Genomic DNA, 25,680 nt, shown 5'->3' on the forward strand with positions numbered 1-25,680 from the left:
GCAGGTATTAGTATCCTTTTCCCAGATGAGGAAACCGAGGCTCAGAGAGCTGAAGGGACATGCCCATATCCTTCACTGAACCCCTGCAGTCAGCAAATAAGTGCCCACTCTTTTTTAATCTGTTGCCAAAATCTCCATGCTAGGTATTGGCTGCTGCATTCCCTGGCGCTGACACGGAAGCTTCTACTCCCCTAAAATGCACTCTCCTTCCCACCTGGAACCGAAGCTGCCATACCCAGTCGTTGCTGGTAGTGTCATCTCATAACCATCTGCTCACCCTATTTCCTCTCCCACATTACTTGACCCCTGAGTGGCATCAGTGGTCTCTTAGCAGGTCTCAAGTCTAATCTGACAGCAGGAATCGGAAATGGACAGGAGAAAGTGATTGATTCCTCTGCTTAAAAGCTTTCAGGATGACCTATTGCCCAATAAAACAAACCCCACTCCTCCACCTGTCTTTTAGGGCCCTTATAATCCAGGCTCCTCCTTGGTCACTCATAGCAGGCTTCTGATAGCCCACATGCTCTCTCCTCATGGGTCAAGTTTGCGTCTTCTCCCCAGACCACCCTTCCTCTGATCCCAGCCCACTCAAATCCTACCCATCTGGGCTCCCCTGGTGGCACAGTGGTTGAGAATACGCCTGCCAATGCAGGGGACGTGGGTTCGAGCCCTGGTCCGGGAAGATCCCATATGCCGCGGAGCAACTAAGCCCGTGTGCCACAACTACTGAGCCTGCGCTCTAGAGCCTGCAAGCCACAACTACTGAGCCCACGTGCCACAACTACTGAAGCCCGCACACCTAGAGCCCGAGCTCCGCAACACGAGAAGCCACTGCAGTGAGAAGCCCGCGCACCACAACAGACTAGCTCCCACTCGCCACAACTAGAGAAAGCCCAAACGCAGCGACAAAGACCCAATGCTGTCAAAAATAAATAAAATTTTTTTTAAAAAGTGCCTTCCAGGGCCTCCCTGGTGGCGCAGTGGTTGAGAGTCCGCCTGCCGATGCAGGGGATGCGGGTTCGTGCCCCGGTCTGGGAGGATCCCATATGCCGCGGAGCAGCTGGGCCCGTGAGCCATGGCCGCTGGGCCTGCGCGTCCGGAGCCTGTGCTCCGCAGTGGGAGAGGCCACGGCAGTGAGAGGCCCGCATACCGCACAAAAAAAAAAAAAAAAAAAAAAAAAAAGTGCCTTCCAACAATGACAGAGGGCATGTGAACACCAGGCAACCCGTACCTGGCGTGGCCCTTCTACCAGCCTGCACGAAACAATCTTAACCTACCCCCGTCTCTTTCCCCTTGCTTCTCACTGCATGTTTTGAATTGATTTGATAAACCAAGTAATTTGAGCATCTTAGAAAATATGAATCCTTATTATAAGTATGCTAAGTATCACACAGTTTGAACATTTAAAGTGCTGTTTGTTAAATATCTTCATTCAGGTTTCGATCTGGAGGGCGAGAACCATATCATCTAAGCCTTCATTCTGCACGCTGCCCCTAGCAGGCTCAGCAAAGACACTACAAAAGTCGGCTGGGGGCCACCTACTGACGGGCTCTAACAACTTCAGGGGTATGTCTTATGTTGAAAGAGATGCAAAAACACTAGTCTATGCTGCGCGTAATGAAAGAAAGCCTATGAGTCCATTTCATATTTTATTTTTTTTTAAGACTAACTTGATTTTTTTTTAATATTTATTTATTTGGTTGCACCAGGTCTTAGTTGCGGCAGGCAGGCTCCTTAGTTGCGGCATGCATGTGGGATCCAGTTCCCTGACTGGGGATGGAACCCAGGCCCCCTGCACTGGGAGCGCAGAGTCTTATCGACTGCACCACCAGGGAAGTCCCCATTTCATATTTTAAAGTTTGAGATCTATCAACAGACGTCCCTGTCGGTCCCATGGTCTGATCTCTATGGAGAAGTTTCAAGGTCCTTATTCATTAAGTGCGTGATTTCAGAGACAGGTGGAAGGGGCGGATCACATTCCACATCCCCTGAAGCCGAAATATTCCAAAAGAAAGCTGATCTATACTACAAGAAGCCAAACGATGTGAACTTTGCAGCAGAAACACTGACCTGCTCATTCATTCATTCATTCATTCATTCACAGACACTTATTCAACAACACCAACATCCCAGACACTAGTCACTAGGGATACTCTGATGGTCAAACACATTATTTTTCCCAGGAAGCCTAGAGTCCAGTGAGGGAGAAAGACGGACAATCGCAAAACAGTGAGGTGTGAGCTGTGGTGAGACAGGGAACCCCGGAGCTCCGCGGCTGGGAGTCGGTCCACCGACCGCCCGCATCTGCACCACCTGGGGACTCGTCAGAAATACAGAAGCCCAGGCCCTACCCCACACCTAGTGAATCAAGTCTGGGAGTGAGGCTCAGGCATCTGGGATTTAACAAGCCCTCTAGATGATACAAAGCACACTCAAGTCTGAGAAGCAATGCTACAAAACGTGCAGGGCAAGGCAAGCAAAAGGAACAGCATTTGCAAAGACACCTTAAAATGCCAGAAAATAGCCATCTCCTGAAAGCAGCTTGGTTGAGCTACATACAGATAGAATGGGCTGCCAGGGCAGAGGAGATGCGAGTGGAGTTGCCTCAAGACGGTCCAGACCAGCGGTCCTCAACCTTTTTGGCACAGGGACCAGTTTCGTGGAAGACAATTTTTCCATGGACCAGGGGCGTGGGGCGGGAAGAGGATGGTTCAGGCGGTAATGCGAGCGATGGGGAGCGGTGGGGAGCGGCAGACGAAGCTTCGCTCCCGAGCCCGCCACTTACCCCCTGCTGTGCGGCCCGGTTCCTAACAGGCCTCGGACCGCTACCGGTCCACAGCTCAAGGGGTGGGGACCCCTGGTCCAGACCATGAAGGTTCAGGTACAGCAGGTTAAGGGCTTTAAACTGTATCTAGAAGACAATCGGGAGCCACAGGTAAGTATGACACAGGCCAATGAAATAATCAGTTGTGAGCTGCAGAAAGATCACTTCAGTGAGGAGAGTGGAAGGGAAGACTAAAGGTCGGAAGACCAATTAAGGCCATATCGGCAACCCCGGCCAGAGGTCAAGGTGGCCCAGAGGTAGGGAGGGCTATGAGGGGAGTAAGAGAAAAAAGCCATAGGGCCCCCACCAGATGAAGGCCCATTCCAGCAGCGGGATGGTGGCTTGAGACCTCTCTGGCAGCAGCTAGGGGGACATCTCCTCCAAATGAACCCAAAAGGCAACCGTAACAAAGACCTGAAATCGGTCATCTAAGAGAGAATGTCTAATTGCAAAGACTGGAGGCACTGAGAGATGGGGGCGGGGGAACGATGGAGCCTTGGGCTTCCGAGGAGAAGCCGGAACCAGGAAGAGCCCCACCTCCACGTGCACCCAAGAGGCGCCCCAGTTCCACTCCAGCTGTAGTGGTTTGCTTGGCTGGGTGGAGATTTTTGCTACTTGGTGCCAATTTTGAGCTCTACCAGTGTTTTTAAGAAAATATAAAAGGAGGGAGAGAGAGAGAGAAAAAGAGAGACAGAGAGAGAATCGTCCGCATCTGTGTGCTTAAGCCTCATACATATGGTTCATTATACAGTTTCTCTAGACACAGGAGAATTAGATTTGCTTATATTTAAAACATTCAAACCCTTGGTTTTGTTTCAAGTGAAATGCAAATATCTGGCACTGTAACTTGTTATCTCTGGGGAATACAGGCTGTTTATAATGAAAGAGACTTCAAAAGACTCATTAAAAAGTAATACTATTAATAAAATCCCAAAAGGTGACATTTACCCCTGAAGTATCTTAAAATCAAACATAGATGAAAAATATGAATTGCAAGGAGGCACTGTCAGGGAGAACTTAAGAAGGGGGTGTGTATTGTTTCAACCACAGAACATTTCTGTTTAGAATATAACCCCACCCTGGAGGCCTCCTGTCAATGCTGCCTTAGAGTCCAGCCATTTCACCTGAGGGTGCGATGATCTTTGTTAGAACAACATCCTTTTGGTGGCTTAGCAAATAAACTGTCTGGGGGAGGAAAACCTCCTAGCAAGCCCACAGTGACTCTGTGAGGATACCGCCCCTGCCAACGACCTTTTAGAAATAAGAACACCATACTGCGACCACTGATCAAAGCATGATCTCATGAGCAAAGATATGAGAAAACTCAACCACCCTAAAGGGGAAGACTGGCTCACAGGCTGGTGAGACTAGACCATAGCCCACGTGACAATTAAGCTGCCTACAGAAAGATCCCGGGATTGATCCGTCATGGGGCAGAGAAAAAAGAAGAGTCAGGGAAGCAAATGGTAGCCGTGCTTCTATGTGGGCTTATGGTGGTTGTCCTCTGACCACTCACGCCCTACATGCCTGGTGTACGGGTGTCACCGAGTGGCTGCCCAGCCAGTAATGACATTTTCCAGCCCTTCCTGCAATTAGCCACAGTCATGCAACTGAGTTTCAGCCAATGCAGTGGGAGCGCAAGTGACCTGCACCACTGCCAGGCAGGGCTAGCACCCCATGGTCCTCCTCTATGCTTGTCCCCATCAGCCCACTGAGAAGGGGCGGCACAGCCACAGGACAGAAGCAGCCCTGTCGCCTGAATCACCATGTGGGGGAAAGCTGCCTGCCAATCTGTGAGATGAGTGAGAAGCAGACCTGCTGTGGGAAGTCATTAAAATGCGGGCGTATTTGTTAGAGCGGCTGTTACTCCAACCAACCTACCTTTCAAGCGAGGCCCAAAGGAAAGGCACACCTGCCTAGAGCCAACAGCACAGCCACTCCTGCACTGAAGACGAAGCATGAAGCCATCTTCCTTTTGTAATCTGACCACCTAATGACCTGAGACCGCTCTGAGCCCAAAAAGCTTTCTAATTTGATTGCTCACGAAGACTATCTTCAGGGACAGCATGTGGATGCATCTTTACAGCTGTCTTTCTATGCTTGGTTAATATGAGTTTGATAGGAGATTCTCAGGGAGGAAGTACAGAGTAAAGAGAAAAGAGGGCTGTGGTAAAACTGGGAAAAACTGGGAAATGAGGAATGAAGAAAGGAGCTAAAGAAGGAGGTGGAGCTCTGCAATTTTGTTTTTCACATTCGACTGTTCCATATCATACTCTATAGCCTCATTTATACTGTTTCCCACCTCACTCTCATTCTAACGTTAAGGCCCATGAGGACAGGAAATTTTGTCTATTCTGATAACAGCTATGCCCCAGAGCCTAGAAAAGTGCCTATCACATGGGAAACACTCAAAAGACGTTTGGCGAATAAGTGAACAAATAAAATAAACAAATGATGGGACAAGCTGTCAATTCTGATTCATAGACAGAATGGTAATGACTGGAGCTGAAGTTTAGATGCACTTACCAAACAACTGTCACCCAACAGTGTAAAGGCTGGGCCCTCTCCCTTACCTATAAAATCAGAGGGGGAAGAAAAAACTTTTTTTTTTCTTTTTCTTTTAAAATATTATAGATTCGCTGGAAGTTGAAATAAATAACTTCTGTTTTTACCTGTAGCAAAGTTAGTTACAATTAAATCCTAACAAAGCAATTCAACTTTACCAGTTTCTTCGTGGAAATAAATTCACAAAGATGCCTTTAATCACATACTGCCAAACTTACTTAGGGATCTAATCTCAACAGCTTAGAAGGCTGAAGCCCAGACTATAGGAATCTCTGAGTCTAATGAGCAATGCACAGTTGCCGCTTATTATGATAAACTCAATTTTTTAGATGATCACCACAGACATCAGAGAATGTCAGATAACATGTATTCATTACGTGCCAGACACTGTAAGCACCTAATACACAGGATCTACTTTCATCTTCACAACAACCCTGCAAAGTAGGTCCCATTAGTCCCATTTTGCAGAACAGGAAACTGAGGATTAGGGAAGGGAAGTGACTTAACCAAGACCACACACCTAGTAAATGGTAGAGTCAGAACACGAACGGAGTCCAGAGTGTATATTCACTCAGCGAGCTCCGTGGTTCTCCCTCTTATCCATCCATCCACCCTTTAGCACCATTTCCTTTTAAGAACTAACCTCACTGTAATGCCTAAAACACTGTCGCAATTCTGCGGATTGAGGATCTGAGTTGAGGATACAAATATCCCATACTTCCACTTCCCGCTCCATTACCTAGTTTAGTTGCAGATTTTGGCCAGTGAACTATTAAATCATACAGACAGAGCACCATCTTATTTCTCACATAACTTTTGCTTATAAGCATCTGGCATGTTTTCGCATCAGGAAAGCATCCTGTAGAGAGCCATACAATACAGATATTAAATCACTGCGCTGTTATTTTAGTATGTGGCACTAACACTATTTTGATTAACAAAAGAAATGCTTATGAGTAATCACTGTCTCCAATTCTTCCACCAGGAGCCAAGATCTCCTGCTCAGAAGGGCATTTTTCCTTTACGATTGTCAGGATTTTGCTCTCCGCTTAGAGGGGAAGAGCAGGAGAAAGCAAGAAATCAGCAGTTAGAAGAGCATTGGATGAGGCTGCGGGCTTCCGGTGCTATTACACTAACGTGCCAGTCCCATCCTTGCTGATGAGGTCAAGGCTGCCTGTCTCTTCCCCACTGTCCTCCCCTTAACACTCAAGGCAGCCTGAGGTCAGATGGGAAACAGATGCACCAAGAACTCAGGCTGAATCCACGGAATGCTTTAGAGAGTGAGGCTACAGACTGGAGGCGCAACATTAGTGCGGGTTCTGGGGCTTCCCTGGTGGCGCAGTGGTTGAGAGTCCGCCTGCCGATGCAGGGGACACGGGTTCGTGCCCCGGTCCGGGAAGATCCCACATGCCGCGGAGCGGCTGGGCCCGTGAGCCATGGCCGCTGAGGCTGCGCGTCTGGAGCCTGTGCTCCGCAACGGGAGAGGCCACAGCAGTGAGAGGCCCGCGTACCGGAAAAAAGAAAAAAAAAAAAAAAGAGTGCAGGTTCTGGAGGCAGACAGGTTTGGGTTCAAATCTGGGACGGTCACTTACTTCACTTCTGAGCCAACAGTTCCCCACCTACCTCTCCAGCCTCACCTCCCCACGACTCCAGGCTCCAGCCACACCAGCCCTCTTCCAGTACTCCATGCTACACAGGGCACAAGGGCTCACTAGACACGGGCTCCACCCCCTCTTAGCATAACGCCCTGCACTGCAGACAACGGCTACATAAAGGCTACACCTTCTGAACACCTCTGCTGCTAGAATGCCACACTGGAGTCAGGTTCCACTAAACATGCCCACAGAAAACAGATGAAGAACCGAGTCGCATGGTGAAAGAGGCAGGGAACAGAGCGTTCACTTTGCCAGCCTTAGTCATGCAGGTGGGGCACCAGGGCGAAAGCTAGGGCAGCAGTTGCCCCATTCCACAGCTCTGCTCGCGGCAGAGGCGCGGCTTCCTTAGCCACCAGTTCTGCTGTGGGGTTTGGGAATTGCTCCTGCAATCTCAGAACACAGTCTGAATTTTCAGTCCTTCCAAAGAGTTGGCAGGCTCTCCACACTGCTTATTATAAATCCCTATTTGCTTCAGCTAGTCAGAGTAGATTCTGGTCTCAACACTGAAGCATGCCCTTTGTCCAGACTTTTCCTGGGGCGTGAGACACCCCTCTCGTCACGTCCCAGCACCATCCCTCCAAGTCCTCCTTCACAGCTTAGTCCAGCATCACTTCTTCAGGGAAGCCTCCCTTCACTTTCCAGCCCCAGGGCCGATTTCTCTGTTATATGCTATCCAACTGCTCTCTTGCCTTCAGGGCAATTGTTAGTTTTCCATTATACATGCAGAGGCAGGATCACGTGATTCCCATCCATCTCCCCTGCTCGACTGCTCCTCGACAGCAGGGACCATGTTTGTCATCCTCAGGGCACGCTGGCATGGCGGCTGACCCACAGAGGCCACTTAGTAAGTACTTCCCAATGGATGAGTCAAGAACACAATCTGGCAGGCAGTCTACCCTGCAATCAAGACTGCTGGGAGGACGAAAGGGCACAGACTAGTGAAGAGGCCGGCACAGCATGGGGTCCAGAGAAGCACTCTGTCGGTAGTGACTCTTGCTGGGACACATGATCAGGAGCATGACACCGCCTGCTGCCCTGAGATCGGGGGATACTGATGAGCTTAGGGGTAAAATGGTGCCCCTGTAAGGGAGCCTTTCCTGTTCACACCACACTATCTAATGAGACCAAAGGGTCCTAGGAAACAAACACCACACTCCCTTCCAGCTTTACAAAGTACTCTCTGACACCAGGAGTTCAACTGGGTGTTTTCAGTTATATCCAAGAGGCTAATTCAGAGGCACCCTGTCTACCAAATCAGTGTGGGCCCTAGCTACTAGCAGGAAAGTTCTGGACACCATAAGCCTTTAATGAAATGCTCACAGCTGGGGTGGAAAAGCAACACTGACCCCACAAATAAAATGTGCTTATTTGCTATCATCTAACCAACCTGTCTAACCATATGGATGCTAGAATCCTAATGTGTACCAGCCTACCATTCTTACATTCCCCACCGCCTCTAAGCATGGATTCTGAAAGGCCTTAAAGGCGGCACCCCAATCAGTCATGATATTTACTCAATCAATATCTTTGTCCCATAAACATCCTTCAATCTCTATCCCAGACACCCTCCTCTTATATCCTAGAGTCACATTTCTTTCAACGATCCAGTATCTCTTCACTATTCTCATCTCATAACACAGAACATTTTTGCCTTTCACGTAGAAGTGTCTCCCAGTGAAGAAACCAGGTGACTGCCATCACTTTAATCATTAAGAAGTGTAGGTACATGGGGACCACCTGGGGAATACCATAAGCGACAACTACAAAAGATTTAGACTGAGAAAAGTAAATTTCAGTATCATTCAATAAAACGTTTCAAAAATAAGGGATAAAAAATCTGAAAAAGAATTATAAGTAGATGAAGGAAATAAGTAGGAAAAAGAGGCTGGATGCTATGAAAAATAGGACCTCTTTGTGGTAATAACAGTGACCACTGGGATATCTGTGTGTTCTAGGTAGATTTGGGGAAGCAGAACACATCAACCTTTCACCCCTTAGGAGATGACCAAACTCCATCTAGGGTTTCAAATCAAATAGGGAGTGAATCTGGTAAAACAAGATGTCAAACCGAGAACAAGTCACGTGCATTCCAACAAATTTTATCAACCAGTTCTTCCTGTTACACACAAACACACATATACCCTCTCCCTCCCTCCCTGGTGTCCCTCCCTCCCTCCTCCTCCTCCCAGCTTTCCCCTCACCCTTCCATTTCAGTCAGAGGAAGAGAATTTAGTTGTCTGAGCAATGCTGAGAGGTACACACACACACACACACACACACACACACACACACACTCTGTGTTGACATTTACCATCCCTAAAACAGAAAATTTTCCCAGCCCTAATCTCTAGCCATAAGCTAACTCAACTTTACTGCCATAAAGGTAGAAACAAGAAATCAGTGCCACTGGGCCTGGGGCACTCCAGAATGAAAAAGAAGTGGGGTCCCTAACCTCCTCTAAGGGCATCAGGGGCCCAGGACCTCCTCTCGACCACACAAAAGAAGTGGTAATTAAAACTACACCAAGATTTCATTTTTCACTTATCAGATTTGCCAAGATCCCTAAGTTTCTTAGCACACTGCGTTTGCATGGGTATGAGAAAATACACACTTTCATACATTTGTTAATAAGTGTGTAAATGGGCACCGCCTCCAATTTGAAAATCTCTACCAAAAATTTAAAATGTGTAGCCATTTCACCCTATTATTCCATTTCTAGGAACTATTCCTACATATATACAAACACTGTGATTGCAAGTCCTAGCTATTGATCAGAGGGGACTGGTTACATGGTTTCTGGCAGACGTACACAAGGAAATACTATGCATTCGACAAAACCGAAAAGATGAGGACATACTCTATGTACTCTTACAGACTGTTATTAAAGCTTATTGATAAGGAAAAAAATGCAAAGTGCACAACAGATGTATAGTACGCTACCACACATGTAAAAAAAGTGGAACTATATATTTTGCATATATTATATATAATTACATAAGAATACCTATATTCACTTGTATTTGCATAAAATAATCCTCTAATGATACAAAAGAAATGGGTCATGTCAAGTGCCTTGGGATGGGGAACTGGATGGCTGGGAGAAAGAGTGGGAAGGATACTTTTCTCTCTGTAGCCTTTTGTATCTTTTGAATTTTTTACATTTAAAAAAAAATTTTAATTGCTCTAAAGAACAACAGTATTTGAAAGCTCACAGCCCATGATTCAATAAAATAACAGCGTGGTGTTTACTGCAGAATCTGAAACAAGCAACCAAAATCTTCGAGCGCTTTGGCTGCCGCCTAGTGAGGAGGGAGATCATCACAAGGCGGTATTTGGGCTCCAGCCACTCGGGAGAACGGCACGTAGTCGGCCTGCAACCTGAGGACTAGTGGAAGTGGCCCGGTGCTGGAGGAGACGCGGGGAGCTTCACAGGGGGCAAAGTCAGAGCTCGCAGAAAAGGGGCGAGGGGAAAGATTCCAAAGTAAGGGGGAAAGGCCTGAGGCCCTACTGAAAAAAAAAAAAAAACCAACCCACACACAGAGCGTGGGGGTATTCATTTCTTTCACCACCCATGACACGGTCTTTGCTATTTAGAACCACACCAAAAGGACCAAAGGAGCAGACAGTACCCATCTCTGGCCATAAGTACCTACGGGGCAGGGTAGGGGGGCATGGCAAGAAATTGAGATTGAGTGAGAATGAGGGGAAAAAGGACACAACTAAGTTAAATACATGTTTTTCAAGTTGCAGACTTTTTAGATTTATATGGTGGCTGGCTACCAATGTGTAACATCTCCTCCTATACCTGTTCATCAGAAAACTTTCACCGAAAACATAGCCAAACCCCCAATTAGAATGGCACGGTGATAAAGTTCTCTAAATTCTGTTTGTCATTATTTTGTCTTTGAAATAAGAAGAGCAGCAAGTATTGAGAATTTGCCCCCAAGAGACTGTTAAGTTCATCCTTCCATAAAGAGAAAAAAAAAATCACAGCACGTATGTTTTGGGTTTAAAAAGTAAGTGTGTTTGGTTTAAAATAAAAGATATTTTTTAGTGGGATCTGGCTGGAAGGATATTTCATTTCCCAAACCAGTCTCCCTAAAGCCAGGTAAAGGTATACTGCATATATTAGATATATAAGAATACTTGTATTTGCTCACATACACATAAAACATTCCCGGGATAATACAAAACAAACAGACCACACTGGCTGCCTTTGGGATGGAAAACCAAGAAAGATCAGACGCCCATCCCTCCAGCTGAACCTCACAGATAAATGAGCGGACGAGCAATGAACTGCTTTTTCTCCACTTTTTATTTATTTATTTATTTTTTTTTGCAGTATGCAGGCCTCTCACTGTTGTGGTCTCTCCCATTGCGGAGCACAGGCTCAGTGGCCATGGCTCACGGGCCCAGCCGCTCCGAGGCATGTGGGATCTTCCCGGACCGGGGCATGAACCCATGTCCCCTGCATCTGCAGGCGGACTCTCAACCACTGTGCCACCAGGGAAGCCCTGAACTGCTTTTTAAGAATGAAAAAATGGAAACCTCACAGGTACAAGAAATATTAGAAAGTTCTCACACTTCTTGTTATCCATGGAGAAAAAGCATAGATGAATTGAGACAAAGGAGGAAACCCGGAAGGCAAGACCAAGGCTGAAGAGTAAGGTTCCCACGCAGAGAACACTGACTGTGCGGGAAACACTGAGCAGCTCTGCGGGGCCTGCTATGGCTACTGGGGTGCGCAGGGGCTCGACACCAGCGCCCCAAGAGCCGCAGGTGATCTGCTGGGAGCAGTGGGCAGAGAGGGACAGGCTTCAATCAAGGGGGCAGGAGGATCACATTCATGTTTTTTAGGATGATTTTTGTCCAAGACGAGGATAACGGATTTGAAGAGGCCAGTGGTGGAAGCAGGAAGAAAGAGTCAGAGGCTGACAGAGTAGATTAGGTGACAGAGGGCAGCATGACCTGAGGAAGTGCAGAGAAACGGACAATGGAGAGAGGTATTTAGAAAGTGATATGGCTAGTACTCGGTAGCCGATGGGCAGACGGGATGGGAGGGGCATCAGAAACAGTGAGCCGTGTGCTGGCCCACGTGCCAGGGGCGTGGAGCCAGGGGTGGGAGGGTGAGAACTGCTTTTGTGGGAAAAGATGTGTTTAAAGTGACAGTGGGGGGACTTCCCTGGTGGTCCAGTGGCTGAGACTCCGTGCTCCCAGTTCAGGGGGCCCATTTCAATCCCTGGTCAGAGAACTAGAACCCACATGCATGCCGCAACCAGGAGTTCACATGCCGCAACTATCACTTAAAAAAAAAAAAAAAAAAAGGATCCCACATGCCACAACGAAGATTCTGCATGCGGCAACAAAGATCCCACGTGCCGCAACTAAGACCTGGGGCAGCCAAATAAATAAATAAATAAATAAATAAATATTAAAAAACAAAAAAAAGTGACAGTGGGACATTCGAGTGAAGATATCTGGCAGGTGGTACGGTGTGGCCATCAGGCTCCATGTAGCTAAATAGTAACAGAGTGAGAACTAGACCCAGGGATCCCCAACACACAAGGGGCAGGTGAAGGAGGGAAACTGAAATAAAAAGCTTAGCAAGAGGCAGTCACAGAAGCAGGAGACAAACCAGGAGAGGACAGTGGGAGCAGGAGGGTCAATTCTAAACCCACGCCAGCAATATCACAAACGACTACGTGACCTACATGGTTAGGATCACTTGTGAACAGTAAACCACAAAATGACCTATCAACACACCACGACAGAGAAGCAGGAAAGAATATTTACCATTTCTTTACACACCACTGTCAACCACCCACCAACATAGGATGTGCTCAGTATCTGAAATTTCAAGGGGAAAAACATCCAACACCTGAACGAAAAAATCAAAATTCCGAAAACATTAAGACTGTTCATTCCAATGTCTGGGACTGAATTCCACATAAGCACCTGTGAAATGACAAGCCCATGAGCTGCAACACTGCTGACCCAGAGTCCCTAAAAGCCTTCCCCCGTTCCCAGAGGCCACCCCTCTTCCAATCAGGCAGGAAGGACTTGAATACAAGGCCACAGAGGAAGCTAGGAGAGAGCGAGGCTGCCATCAGCCCATGCACGTGGCAACATGGGGAATGAGTGAGCCCGGCCCAGCCTAGCATCACACCCAATCCCTATTAATCCCCTACCACCAAAATCTTCCACTTTACATCCTCTCATCTACATGGCTAACTCAGGTTGGCATTTTGCTGTCTGGGACATGGAGTTCAGCCAAACCAAGTTGAAAGGAGTAAGAAGGAAACCTAAGAACTGAAGAAAGAAAAACACATCAGCCATGAAAACCACAGACTGCTGTCCCAAAAAAGGCCCCTTGCTCTCATCTTAAACAGAAGGCAATGCTCCAAACAGGAGGGGGGACCTCCACTGACACCAAACAAACATTAAGGGAATCAGACTGCTGCAGAGTATTACAATGGTCTGTTAAATCCATTCCAGCTCATTTGTGTTACAGAAAAGAGAAGGAACTTGCCCAAGGGCATGCAGAGTCTGCCTGGACCTGGGTGAGAACGTGTCTGGCTTTTCTGCACAATCCCATGAGTCCTTCTAATGGCCAATGGCTGCCAAATACTTCTATCCAGCCCCAGCTCTCCCCAGAGCTCCAGCCCCATATATTCTACCAACTCCTCGACACCTCCTCTTGGCTGTCTCTAAGGCTCAAATTCCAATATGCAACACTGATCTCATGATCTTGCCTCAATACTCCCAACACGAGCTCTTCATTCAGGGCTTCTAGGCTTAACAGATGACATCACCATCTGTTAATGGTTCCATCATCCATGCGGTTCCTGAGACAAAGGTCAGGAAATCATGTCCAGTGTTTGAACTCTAGCCCTACCAGGTCCTAGCTGTGACCTTAGGCAAACTAAGTAAGGTCTTTATACTTCAGGTTTTGTCATCTGAAAAATTGGATAATGACAGGAATTACCTCATAAGATAGCTCTGAGCACTGCAAGAGAGCTGTATAAAGTGCTAAGCTCATAGAAAACATCTTTGTATGCACAGCTCCCTCTATCCTCTCGCCTGCTCTCCCCTGCCCCACCCCCCACCTGGTTAACATGGTTCAACCCTTTCCTTTTCAACTCGAGAGTGACTCCCCTCTGTAAGCCTTCGTTGATCAGTCCCTGGCTGCCAAGGCCAGGACCTAAATTCCTGCCATTTTTCATCCTCAAAGCACACTGTAATTTCCACTCACCACATATCATAATTATATAATTACTTTGTGATGGTCTGATCAATGGCCATCTCCTCCAATAGTCTATAAGCTCCATGAGGGCAGGGACTGGATGTGTTATACCTCATTTTTGTATTCTCAACACAATACCTGGCACTTAATAGGTATTTAGTAAACATTAGTTGCTTGAAGCGCTCAAGAAGCACGTTTACCAGCAGAAAAACAGACCTAGAGATTAGAAGAGAAGTCCCAGGACACCAATCCAAGTGAGAGCCCATGGCCATCTTAGCCAGGTGGCTACGCAGAAAGGGCCCAGTGAGCCCCATCCAACCATGGCGAGGCTCGGGATTTACTGCTTGTTTGACCGTCATTCTAACAGTTCAGGATGTGGTCTCCACAGCACTAGAACAGACTCTGCAGAAACATGCATGGCCACACCTCACAGATTTTTTACATGAATCCCAGTCCCTCCGATACCTTTCCTAATGTTAACTATCACTCCACAGTGGGTGTGATTCTCATGTTTAAAAACACGTATCTTTGTACCACAGGACCTCTAAATGCAGCCAACTACTCCATCTGCAGCTCAGCTGAAGAAACAACTGTCTGTTCCAACTTGGTAAAGCTGAGCTCTACTGGACCGAGGAGAGAATGGCATCTTGGCTCCCCAATGTGGTACCAATAAGGGATGTTCAGGAATATTTTTACTACACCCTATGTTTATTTATACAGCAACTCTAGAACCTAGTCTCCTTGTAACATGGGACTCTAACGTACATAGGAAAGTATTTGAAAGAGCAGGTTTTGACATTGGGCGGGCCTGGTTCGAATTCTGGCTCTGCCACTTACTAGTTATGAATGAAACCTTAGACCCATATGACTTGACCTCTCTCGGCCAGTTACCTCATCTACACTAAGAGATACAACAATACCTAGATCTGATAGTTGGAGGAAGAATTATACACAATGCACAGCATATGGCTATATATATTTATCTATCACCTTTAAGAAAATTCTTTGTACACAGAGTTCTACCTCAGAAGTTAAGTTCTGTACCACGCCTAACACAGAGCCCCACCCATCCCCAGAGGCTATAAAGTGAACACCTCAACCTCCCTTTGCCTTGTTTATTCTCTTCTAGAATACCAGCCCACTTCTTTATGGGACTATCTGACATCACCCGTCTATTTTGAGAACTCTCTGAGCATAAATGATCCTTCTTCCTAAGTTGGACAACTGAAATGTTATACAAACCACCCTACTTCCTCTTGTCTTTAGAATCAAACAGCCAATCCAGTTTTCTCAGGGTTTTTCTCATGCTGACATACACATACACCCTTTTTTGGGACTATGACTTCACCAGCATAGGACTCAGAGGTACTATACAAGATAACAGTTGCAGACACGGGGGGAAAAAATAAGAGCTCTTTATCCAAAGGAAACACTGGAGAAAGGGAAGCTGAAATTTGCTAAGTTGTGGTGTAGCCAGGAGAAACTGGGAGATCACTTGTGCTTCTGCCATACTGTATCGATTACAAACAGGAAACTAGTTGCTGCCACCTGTAAAATAACTGTTCTCCAAACAGCATTGAACTAGGCACTGAGAGAAAATACAGGAGAACCACCTCTGCCTTCCAAAGCTTGCAGTGTAACTGGAGGCACAAAACAAAATGGGCAATAGCGAACTATGCACTGAATAAGTAATATTAAAGAATAAGGCAGAGATAAGATAGGCTGTTTTGGAAAAAGTAGAGGCCTCCTGAAGGAGGTGCCTACTGATTAAGCAGATAAAGACGAAAGGGCATTTTAGACACACCAAAGATTAAGAACCAGCCTGGATAGTCTAGAGACACTGAGAAGGGGAGAAACACACACAGTAGAAAAGATTTAGGAAAATACACAAGCAACAGAACAAGAAGTACAATATTTGCATTAGGGGACAGTTTTATGTCCTCCTTACAAAAACAAAACAAACAAACAAAAACAGGGCCATCAAAAAGCCATACCCCCGAAGTCTCCCACTGGCATAACCCCACAGCGGCGTCACTTACCCGGATAAGGGAAGCCTGATGCCGAAGGGGTTTGGCTCCTGGGCCCCCCAACGAGGGTCCCTCAGGCTGGACAAGGGGCTGTCTAGCTTCATAAGGAGCTGAAACAGCAGGAGGGAAAGTTAGCATGGTAGAAAAAGATTCCACCCCAAAATTATGATTTCACACACAAATTGCTACAGTGTCTGCTTTTCAGGGAAGAATTAGCAAAAGAATTAGAGTTTACAGGGACAGGGCAATCTAAGACAAACAAACCTTGGTGCCCCTGGGTACAATTTAACTGAACAATCTAAAGACAGTCACCCAATTCATGATAAGGCAGGAAAATATTTATATCACGTTAAGATTAGGAATAAATTAGAAAGGTGGAATGGTGTGAACCTAAATTGGGATAAAAAATAATGAGAGTAGTTAGAAAAGTGCCATGTTTTAAGGGTTCAAATTCTAAATATAAGGTAAATTCTATATATACCCTGCTATTTAAAAGGCTTCATTCATCATCCACACCCCCAAAGAAGCAAGAAAAGGAATATGCATTTTGAACATTAAGAATCAACATTGTCATTTATTTTGTTTTATTTTTTTTAAATACTTTTTTATTAATTTACTTATTTGACTGCATTGGGTCTTCCTTGCTTTGTGCGGGCTTTCTCTAGTTGCGGCGAGCAGGGGCTACTCTTCGTGGCAGTGTGTGTGCTTCTCATTGTGGTGGCTTCTCTTGTTGAGGAGCACAGGCTCTAGGCACGTGGGCTCATTAGTTGTGGCTCCTAGGCCCTAGAGTGCAGGCTCAGTAGTGGTGGCACACGGGCTTAGTTGCTCCGCGGCATGTGGGATCTTCCCGGACCAAGGCTCGAACCCGTGTCCCCTGCATTGGCAGGCGGATTATTAACCGCTGTGCCACTAGGGAAGCCCCTATTTTGTTTTATTTTTGAAAATAAATACCACTGTCATCTTTTCCTTAACATAAAGAATGTAAAACCAAGTAGAGAAAACTACAAAAAGGAATAAATGCATTTTATATTTATTATTTTATCACTTAATAACCAAACTAAAAATAATTTTGCTACCTTTAAGAAAAGGTTTTAAGCCACCAAAATGAATGCATTTTTTCATTCCTTTTATTTCCAGAACACTTAATAACGACCTTGCCAATATGGTAGGAAAACAGTTAAATGTAACCAGGTAGTATTCAGCTCCAACAGAAAGGAGAAATTATCACTTAAGATGAAACCATTTCTGATCTCTGTGGGTTAGCAGTTCAGGTTTTTGGAAGTATATAAACAAGTAAAATGCCTTTTTTCTGTAGCTTCTTACAAATAAAATTAGGTAGAGACAGCAGAGCAGCCTATTATGGCAACACCTTCAGCATACTTTGAACTTTTTAAAATAAAGAAGGTATAACAGCACGTTAAGAACAACAAACCATTCTTGGCTCACAACTGTTCTTTGTATTTCCTCCGAGGAACTGGAACACAGTATTATAACACATTAAATTACATTAAAACATCAAAATCACTGCCTGGCAAACCATGACGTGGATTTTCTGACCCTGCTAAGAATGTATTAAAAATACAAAACCTGCAAAAGAAACATACACAGAGAGCACATAGTCCAAATCTTAAATAAGTCTCACATGGTAAGCAGGTGTTGCCCTCAAAGAAGGATTTTTAAGATCATCCCATTTTGATGGAACATCAAATTTAACTCCTGTCGGAAGGCTTGAACCACAGCAAACTGTACCACGGCTGGGATACCAGTGGTCATGAGCTTCTCCTGGGAAGCTGACCTCACATACCTCTGCCCCTGGCTCCTCTCAGAGGGAGGGAGCTTCTACTGCTCAGGAGGGACACGTGTGGAGGGAGGCTGCCTGGCCCATGGCTCCAGTCCCTCACTGACAAGGGTCTTCCTTCCCTTGGAAGAGACAAACACATCTTATCAATAAGGCTTGAACACTCAGCCGCACGGTGGGTCATTTTTGGAGAAGCCTGGCCTCAATGGCAGATTTTCTGTTCCTACTCCTGTGGGAAGCCTGAGTTGTCCACACCCGCCTGTGACTGGAAAGATGAGTGTCTAAAGCCCTCTGGTCACAAATCTTAGACACGTGCTCCAATCAGCTCTAGTGGTACCAAGCTGATATTCAGGCCACCATCAGTCTGACTCCTGCCTCGCTCCTCAACTGAAGCTGAACTCAGGAGGTAAAAAGGTAAAAGGTAAAAGGCTCGTTGCCTCTACTCCCCTTCCTCCCAAATAAAGCCTGAAACATGCAACTCAATGCAAAACAAACAATTCTTAGATCCCCTTATAAGAGGTTGAATAAGGAACTAGAAGTACCCCCTTTCTCCAAGGGGAGGAGTATAAAATGAACCCTAAAGATTTCATCACTCTGAGATTCAGTGTCAAACTAAAACAGAGACCACAACTAACTGCCCCATAAAGACTCCCCATCTGCAGTCACCCAATGAATGATATCCAGAAGGTGACTTTCAAGAATGCTTAAGAGCTTCAAAAATAAAACGGGGGCTTCCCTGTTGGCACAGTGGTTGAGAGTCCTCCTGCCAATGCAGGGGACACGGGTTCATGCCCCGGTCCGGGAATATCCCACATGCCATGGAGCGGCTAGGCCTGTGAGCCATGGCCGCTGAGCCTGCGCGTCCAGAGCCTGTGCTCTGCAGCGGGAGAGGCCACAACAGTGAGAGGCCCGCGTACCACAAAAAAATAAATAAATAAAATAATAAAAATAAAGCGGGTGCCAGATTCTAGAAACACGAAAGGAAATACGAGGGAATACCTGAGCACCTACAATGTGCCATGAATTGTGCTAGGAAGAGATGTTTATATAACATTCCTCGTTTCATCCACAGAGCAAACCTCTGAGGCAGAGATTATTCCATTTCACAAATAAGGGAAACTGAGGCTAAGAAAAGCAAAATACCCATAGTCACAGAGGCTAGAAATGGACAGAAATGAGAAATGTAGGCCCACTAAGTCTACCTTTAGGGCCAGGAGACGGACATCACAGCCTATGCTCTTAAGTGAGAAGATACCTAGAATTTACACATCAGAATAAGATGTGTAAGAAAAAGCAGAACAGACATTGATTTTAAGATAAGACATTAGATATCAGAAGAAACAGGTAAAAAGAGTCAAAAGTAGTTGCCTCTGCCTAGAAGGAACATACCTCAACGTAATAAAGCTCATATAAGACAAACGCACAGCTAACATCATACTCAATGGTGAAAAGATGAAAGCATTTCCTCTAAGATCAGGAACAAGACAAGGATGCCCACTCTCACCACTTTTATTCAACATAGTTTTGGAAGTCCTAGCCACGGCAATCAGAGAAGAAAAAGAAATAAAAGGCATACAAATTGGAAAAGAAGAAGTAAAACTGCCACTGTTTGCAGATGAATTGATACTATACATAGAGAATCCTAAAGCTGCCACCAGAAAACTATAAGAGCACATTAGTGAATTCAGTAAAGTAGCAGGATACAAAATTAATATGAAGAAATCTGTTGCATATCTATACACTAACAATGAAGTATCAGAAAGAGAAATTAAGGAAACAATCACATTTACCATCAGATCAAAAAGAATAAAATACCTAGGAATAAACCTACCTAAGGAGGCAAAAGACCTGTACTCTGAAAACTATAAGATGCTGATAAAAGAAACTGAAGATGACACAAACAGATGGAAATATATACCATGTTCTTGCACTGAAAGAATCAATACTGTTAAAATGACTACACTACCCAAGGCAATCTACAAATTCAGTGCAATCCCTATCAAATTACCAAAGGATTTTTCACAGAACTAGAACAAAAATTTTTTTTAATTTGTAGGGAAACACAAAAGACCCCAAACAGCCAAAACAATCTTGAGAAAGAAGAATGGAGCTGAAGGGCTTTCCTGGTGGCACAGTGGTTAAGAATCTGCCTGCCAATGCAGGGGACATGGATTCGAGCCCTGGTCCGGGAAGATCCCGTATGCCATGGAGCAACTAAGCCCGTGAGCCACGACTACTGAGCTTGCGCTCTAGAGCCCGCAAGCCACAGCTACTGAGCCCTCGTGCCGCAACTACTGAGCCCGTGCACCTAGAGCCTGTGCTCTGCAACAAGAGAAGCCACCGCAATGAGAAGCCCACGCACCGCAACAAAGAGTAGCCCCCACTCGCCGCAACTAGAGAAAGCCCACGTGCAGCAACGAAGACCCAATGCAGCCAAAAATAAATAAATAAATGTATTTTTAAAAAAAGAATGGAGCTAGAGGAATCACATGTCCTCACTTCAGACTATACTACAAAGCTACACTCATCAAACAGCATGGAACTGGCACAAAAACAGACACATAGATCAATGGAACAGGATAGAGAGCCCAGAAATAAACCCATGCACTTATGGTCAACTAATCTATGACAAAGGAGGCAAGAATATACAGTGGAGAAAAGACAGTCTCTTCAATAAGTGGCGCTGGGGAAAGTAGACAGCTACCTGTAAAAGAATGAAATTAGAAAATTCTCTAACACCATACACAAAAATAAACTCAAAATGGATTAAAGACCTAAATATAAGACCAGATACTATAAAACTCCTAAAGGAAAACATAGGCAGGACACTCTTTGACATAAATCAGAGCAATATATTTTTGGATCTGTCTCCTAGAGTAATGGAAACAAAAACAAAAATTAAAAAATGGGACCTAATTAAACTCAAAAGCTTTTGCACAGCAAACGAAACCGTAAACAAAATGAAAAGACAACCTGTGGAATGGGAGAAAATATCTGCAAACAATGTGACTGACAAGGGCTTAATTTCCAAAATATACAAATAGCTCATACAGCTCAATATCAAAAAAACAAACAACCCAATAAAAAAATGGGCAGAAGACCTAAATAGACATTTTTCCAAAGAAGACAAACAGATGGCCAACAGGCACATGAAAAGATACTCAATATCGCTAATTATTAGAGAAATTCAAGTCAAAACTACAATGAGGTATCACCACACACTGGTCAGAATGGCCATCATCAGAAAGTCTACAAATAATAAATGCTGAAGAGGGTGTGGAGAAAAGGGAACCCTCCTACACTGTTGGTGGGAATGTAAATTGGTACAGCTACTATGGAGAACAGTATGGAAGTTCCTTAAAAAATTAAAAATAGAGTTGCCATATGCTCCTGCAATCCCACTACTGGGCATATATCTGGACAAAAGTCTAATTTGAAAAGATATGTGCACCCCAATGTTCAAAGCTGCACTGTTCACAACAGCCAAGACATGGAAGCAACCTAAATGTCCATCAACAGATGACTGGATAAAAAAAGATGTGGTGTGTATATCTATATCTATATACACACATATACATACAATGGAATATTATTTACCCATAAAAAAGAATGAAATAATGCCATTTGCAGCAACATGGATGGACCTAGAGATTATCATATTAAGTGAAGCAAGTCGATAGAGAAAGAAAAATATATTACTTATATGTGGAATCTAAAAAAGTGATATAGGACTTCCCTGGGGGTACAGTGGTTAAAACTCCGCGCTTCCACTGAAGGGGGCATGAGTTCAATCCCTGGTTGAGGAATTAAGATGCCACATGCTGTGTGGAGAGGCCAAAAAATAAATAAATAATAAATAAATGTTTACAAAACAGAAATAGACTCACAGACATAGAAAGCAAACTTATGGTTACCAAAGGGGAAAGGAGGGGAGGAATAAATTTGCAATTTGGGATTAACATATACACACTACTGTATATAAAGCAGATAAACAACAAGGACCCACTGCATAGCACAGGGAACTATATTCAATATCTTTTGATAACCTATAATGGAAAAGAATCCGAAAAAGAATATATATAAATATGTATAACTGATTCACTTTGCTGTACACTGAAACATTATGAATCAACTGTACTTCAGTTAAAAAATAAACATTTTTTAAAAAAGGAAAGAAAGTAGTTGCCTCTGGAGACCAGAAACAGGTTGAGTGGCAAGGAGAAGTATTACTGCGATTTAAACATCATCTTTTAAAATATAGATAAAATACAGATGGCAGTATTTGCCTCTGAGGGTTGTGGTAAGTAGAAAATAGTGCACATAAAGAACTCTGAACAATGCCTGACACGTAAGTCTTACCCAGTGAGCATAAGCTATAGATACATCCAGCAAAGGAGGCTAGCAGGAGCCCAGAAGAGAGGCAGAAGAGAGGCTATGAATCACAGACTGGTCCAAAGATGCTCAGTCTGATTTAAAACATACACATATGCCCCATTAGCCAGGAATCATAGCAGAGTCTTGGACAGAGAACAACCCCAGAAAAATGTATTCCTAGAAAATTGTCCTAGCAGCAAAGCTGCTTTCTGAAAATGCATAAATCCAAGTTTAAGGATTATGATGTAAGAAGGGGCAACAGAAACTTAGAAAACAATATTTCAAGAAGAAAAGAGATGTCACAAGGAGATGTCACTTCACATGTAATAGAATAGCTAAGATTAAAAACACTGAAGAAAGAAACTAGAGTACCAACTGCTGGCAAGAATCACTGAACTCTCATATGTTGCCAGTGGGAGTGTGCAGCCACTTGGTGAAACTCTTTGGCAGTTTCTTATACACCTACACTAAGGTGCAGTAATTCCACTTCTTGATGCCAGGAAAATGACAACAGTGTCACAAAAAGACACACACGAATGTTCATAGCATCCTTATTCATAACAGCCAAACCCTGGAAATAACCTAAATGTCCATCAACAGAAGAATGGATCGTCACACCATGATACATTCATACAATGGGACAATACTGGGTAATAAAAAGTAACAAACTATTGAGACACTACGCCATGGAGAATCTTAACCACTATGCTGAGGGAAAGATACCCGAGAGTATGGTCATTCAATATGATTCCATTCTATGAGGTTCTAGAAAAAGCAAAACTAGTCTACGATGATAAAAATCAGAACTATGTTTGCATTGGGGGGGCACGGGAGGGGAGGGAGTGACTGGAAAGGGGCATCTCTGAGGTGATGGAAATGTTGGTTTTAATGTCAGGCAGACTACTTTTTTTATTGAAGTATAGTTGATTTACAGTATTAATTTCAGCATAGTGATTCAGTATTTTTATAGATTATATTCCATTTAAAGTTATTATAAAATAATAGCTGTATTTCCCTGTGCTGTACAATATATCCTTGTAGCTTATGTATTTCCTACATAGTAGTTTGTACCTCTTAGTCCCCTACTCCCCCACCCTGCAACCACTAGTTTGTTCTCTATATCTGTGAGTAGGTTTCTGTCTTGTTTTTTTTTTTTTTTTTGCTGTACGCGGGCCTCTCACTGTTGTGGCCTCTCACTGTTGTGGCCTCTCCCGTTGCGGAGCACAGGCTCCAGACGTGCAGGCTCAGCAGCCATGGCTCACGGGCCTAGTTGCTCCGTGGCATGTGGGATCTTCCTGGACCAGGGCACAAACCCATGTCCCCTGCATCAGCAGGCGGACTCTCAACCACTGCACCACCAGGGAAGCCCAGGTTTCTGTTTTGTTATATTTATTCATCTATTTTATTTTTTAGATACCACATATAAGTGATAACATATAGTATTTGTCTTTCTCTGTCTGACTTATTTCACTAAGCGTAATTCCCTTTTTAGGTCCATCCACGTTGCTACAAATGACAGAATTTCATTCTTTTCTATGGCTGAGTAATATTCTATTGTGTGTATGTATGTATGTGTATCTTCTTTCTTCATTCATCTGTTGATGGACACTTAGGTTGCTTCCATACCTTGGCTATTGTAAATAATGCTGCTATGAACACTGGGGTCCATGTATTTTTTCAAATTTGCGCTTTCATTTTCTTCAGATATATACTCAGGGGTGGAATTGCTGGATCATATGGTAGGGAAATATTTTATTCATGATCAAAGTGGTGGATACATGAGTATATCCATTTGTTAAAACTAAAATTGAAGATTTTATTTTATTTTAAAGACTTTTTTTGATACGGACCTTTTTCTAAAAAAATTTTTGGCTGTGTTGGGTTTTTCCTGCTATGCGTGGGCTTTCTCTAGTTGTGGCGAGCGGGGGCTACTCTTCGTTGCAGTGCGCAGGCTTCTCATTGCGGTGGCTTCTCTTGTTGCGGAGCATGGGCTCTAGGCACACGGGTTTCAGTAGCTGTGGCCCACAGGCTCAGTAGTTGTGGCGCCCGGGCTTAGCTGCTCTGCAGCATGTGGGATCTTCCCGGACCAGGGCTCGAACCCGTGTCCCCTGGATTGGCAGGCAGATTCTTAACCACTGCGCCACCAGGGAAGTCCTGATGTGGACCATTTTTAAAGTCTTTATTGAATTTGTTACAATATTGCTTCTGTTTTATGTTTTGGGATGGTTTTTTTTCGGTTTTTTGTTTTGTTTTGGTTTGGTTTTGGCCCCAAGGCATATGGGATCTTAGCTCCCTGACCAGGGATCAAACCCACACCCCTGCACTGGAAGGCGAAGTCTTAACCACCGGACCGCCAGGGAAGTCCCTCAAATTGAAGATTTTAAATGTGTGCATTTTATCATATGTAAATTTTACCTCACTTTTTTTTAAAAAAAGGCTAAGAAAGAATGAAAGCATGGACAACCTTGACAAACACCGCTAAAAGAGCGAAGGAGAGAAGCAGGTCATTTCCTTGCCACTGGGGGAATGAAAGCCCAATTTGAATGGAATGAGGAGAAAATGGAGCATGAAGCAGAGAGAGCTGGTACAGACAGGTTTGTTTAAGGAATATCAGAAAAAAGAGTAGAACCTGGTGACTCGGTAGAACAAAATACGACTCACCTGTGAATTAAAATCCAAAAACTAGGCGCCATGCTAGGCATAGGACTCCAATTTCCAAACCCAGATGAAATTAAGAAAAAAAACCCACTTCTAAAAATAGGGAAATTCGGCAGGAGAGACTATAAGGAAAATGAAGAATTCGCAACCCTGTTTTGTTTCAGACACCAATGGGACACTCAGGCTCCAGGGGAGTGATTTTTCTTTCCTATCCCCCAACAACGTTATCTTGCATTTGCATAGGATTCAATTTCCAATCAGATTTTATACTCATGCTCTCGCTTATCCTCACAACACCCCTATAGGATACTATTACTCCATTTTAAAAGAGGAGAGGAAAATCATGGTTCAGAGCAGTAAGTGGCTTGCCCAAGGTCACATAGCTAGTCACATAAACCCTCACCTTCTGATTCCAATCAAAAGATTTTTCCATCATGCTACACCTGCTTCTCTCGGCAAGATTATAGCCTCTCTTTAGTCCAGCCTAGCACAGTTTTTTTTTTATCTGTGTCCCTCTAGAAGTCACCACTATTTTC

The 25,680-nt window shown here is 44.5% G+C and overlaps 1 protein-coding gene across 5 annotated transcripts in view; it reads right to left on the reverse strand.

Moving 5' to 3' along the window:
• REPS2 (RALBP1 associated Eps domain containing 2) overlaps positions 1-25,680 on the reverse strand; it is a 241,568-nt gene that overhangs the window by 128,952 nt on the left and 86,936 nt on the right. For all 5 annotated transcript variants that reach the window (XM_081223252.1, XM_081223250.1, XM_081223251.1 and 2 more), the window contains exon 5: positions 16,327-16,424. In XM_081223252.1, coding sequence (XP_081079378.1) covers positions 16,327-16,424 — 98 coding nt within the window. The remainder of the gene's footprint in view (positions 1-16,326; positions 16,425-25,680) is intronic.

The sequence above is a fragment of the Mesoplodon bidens genome (assembly GCF_964165515.1).
Source record: "Mesoplodon bidens genome assembly, chromosome: X".
In the NCBI taxonomy this organism is placed as follows: Eukaryota; Metazoa; Chordata; class Mammalia; order Artiodactyla; family Ziphiidae; genus Mesoplodon; species Mesoplodon bidens.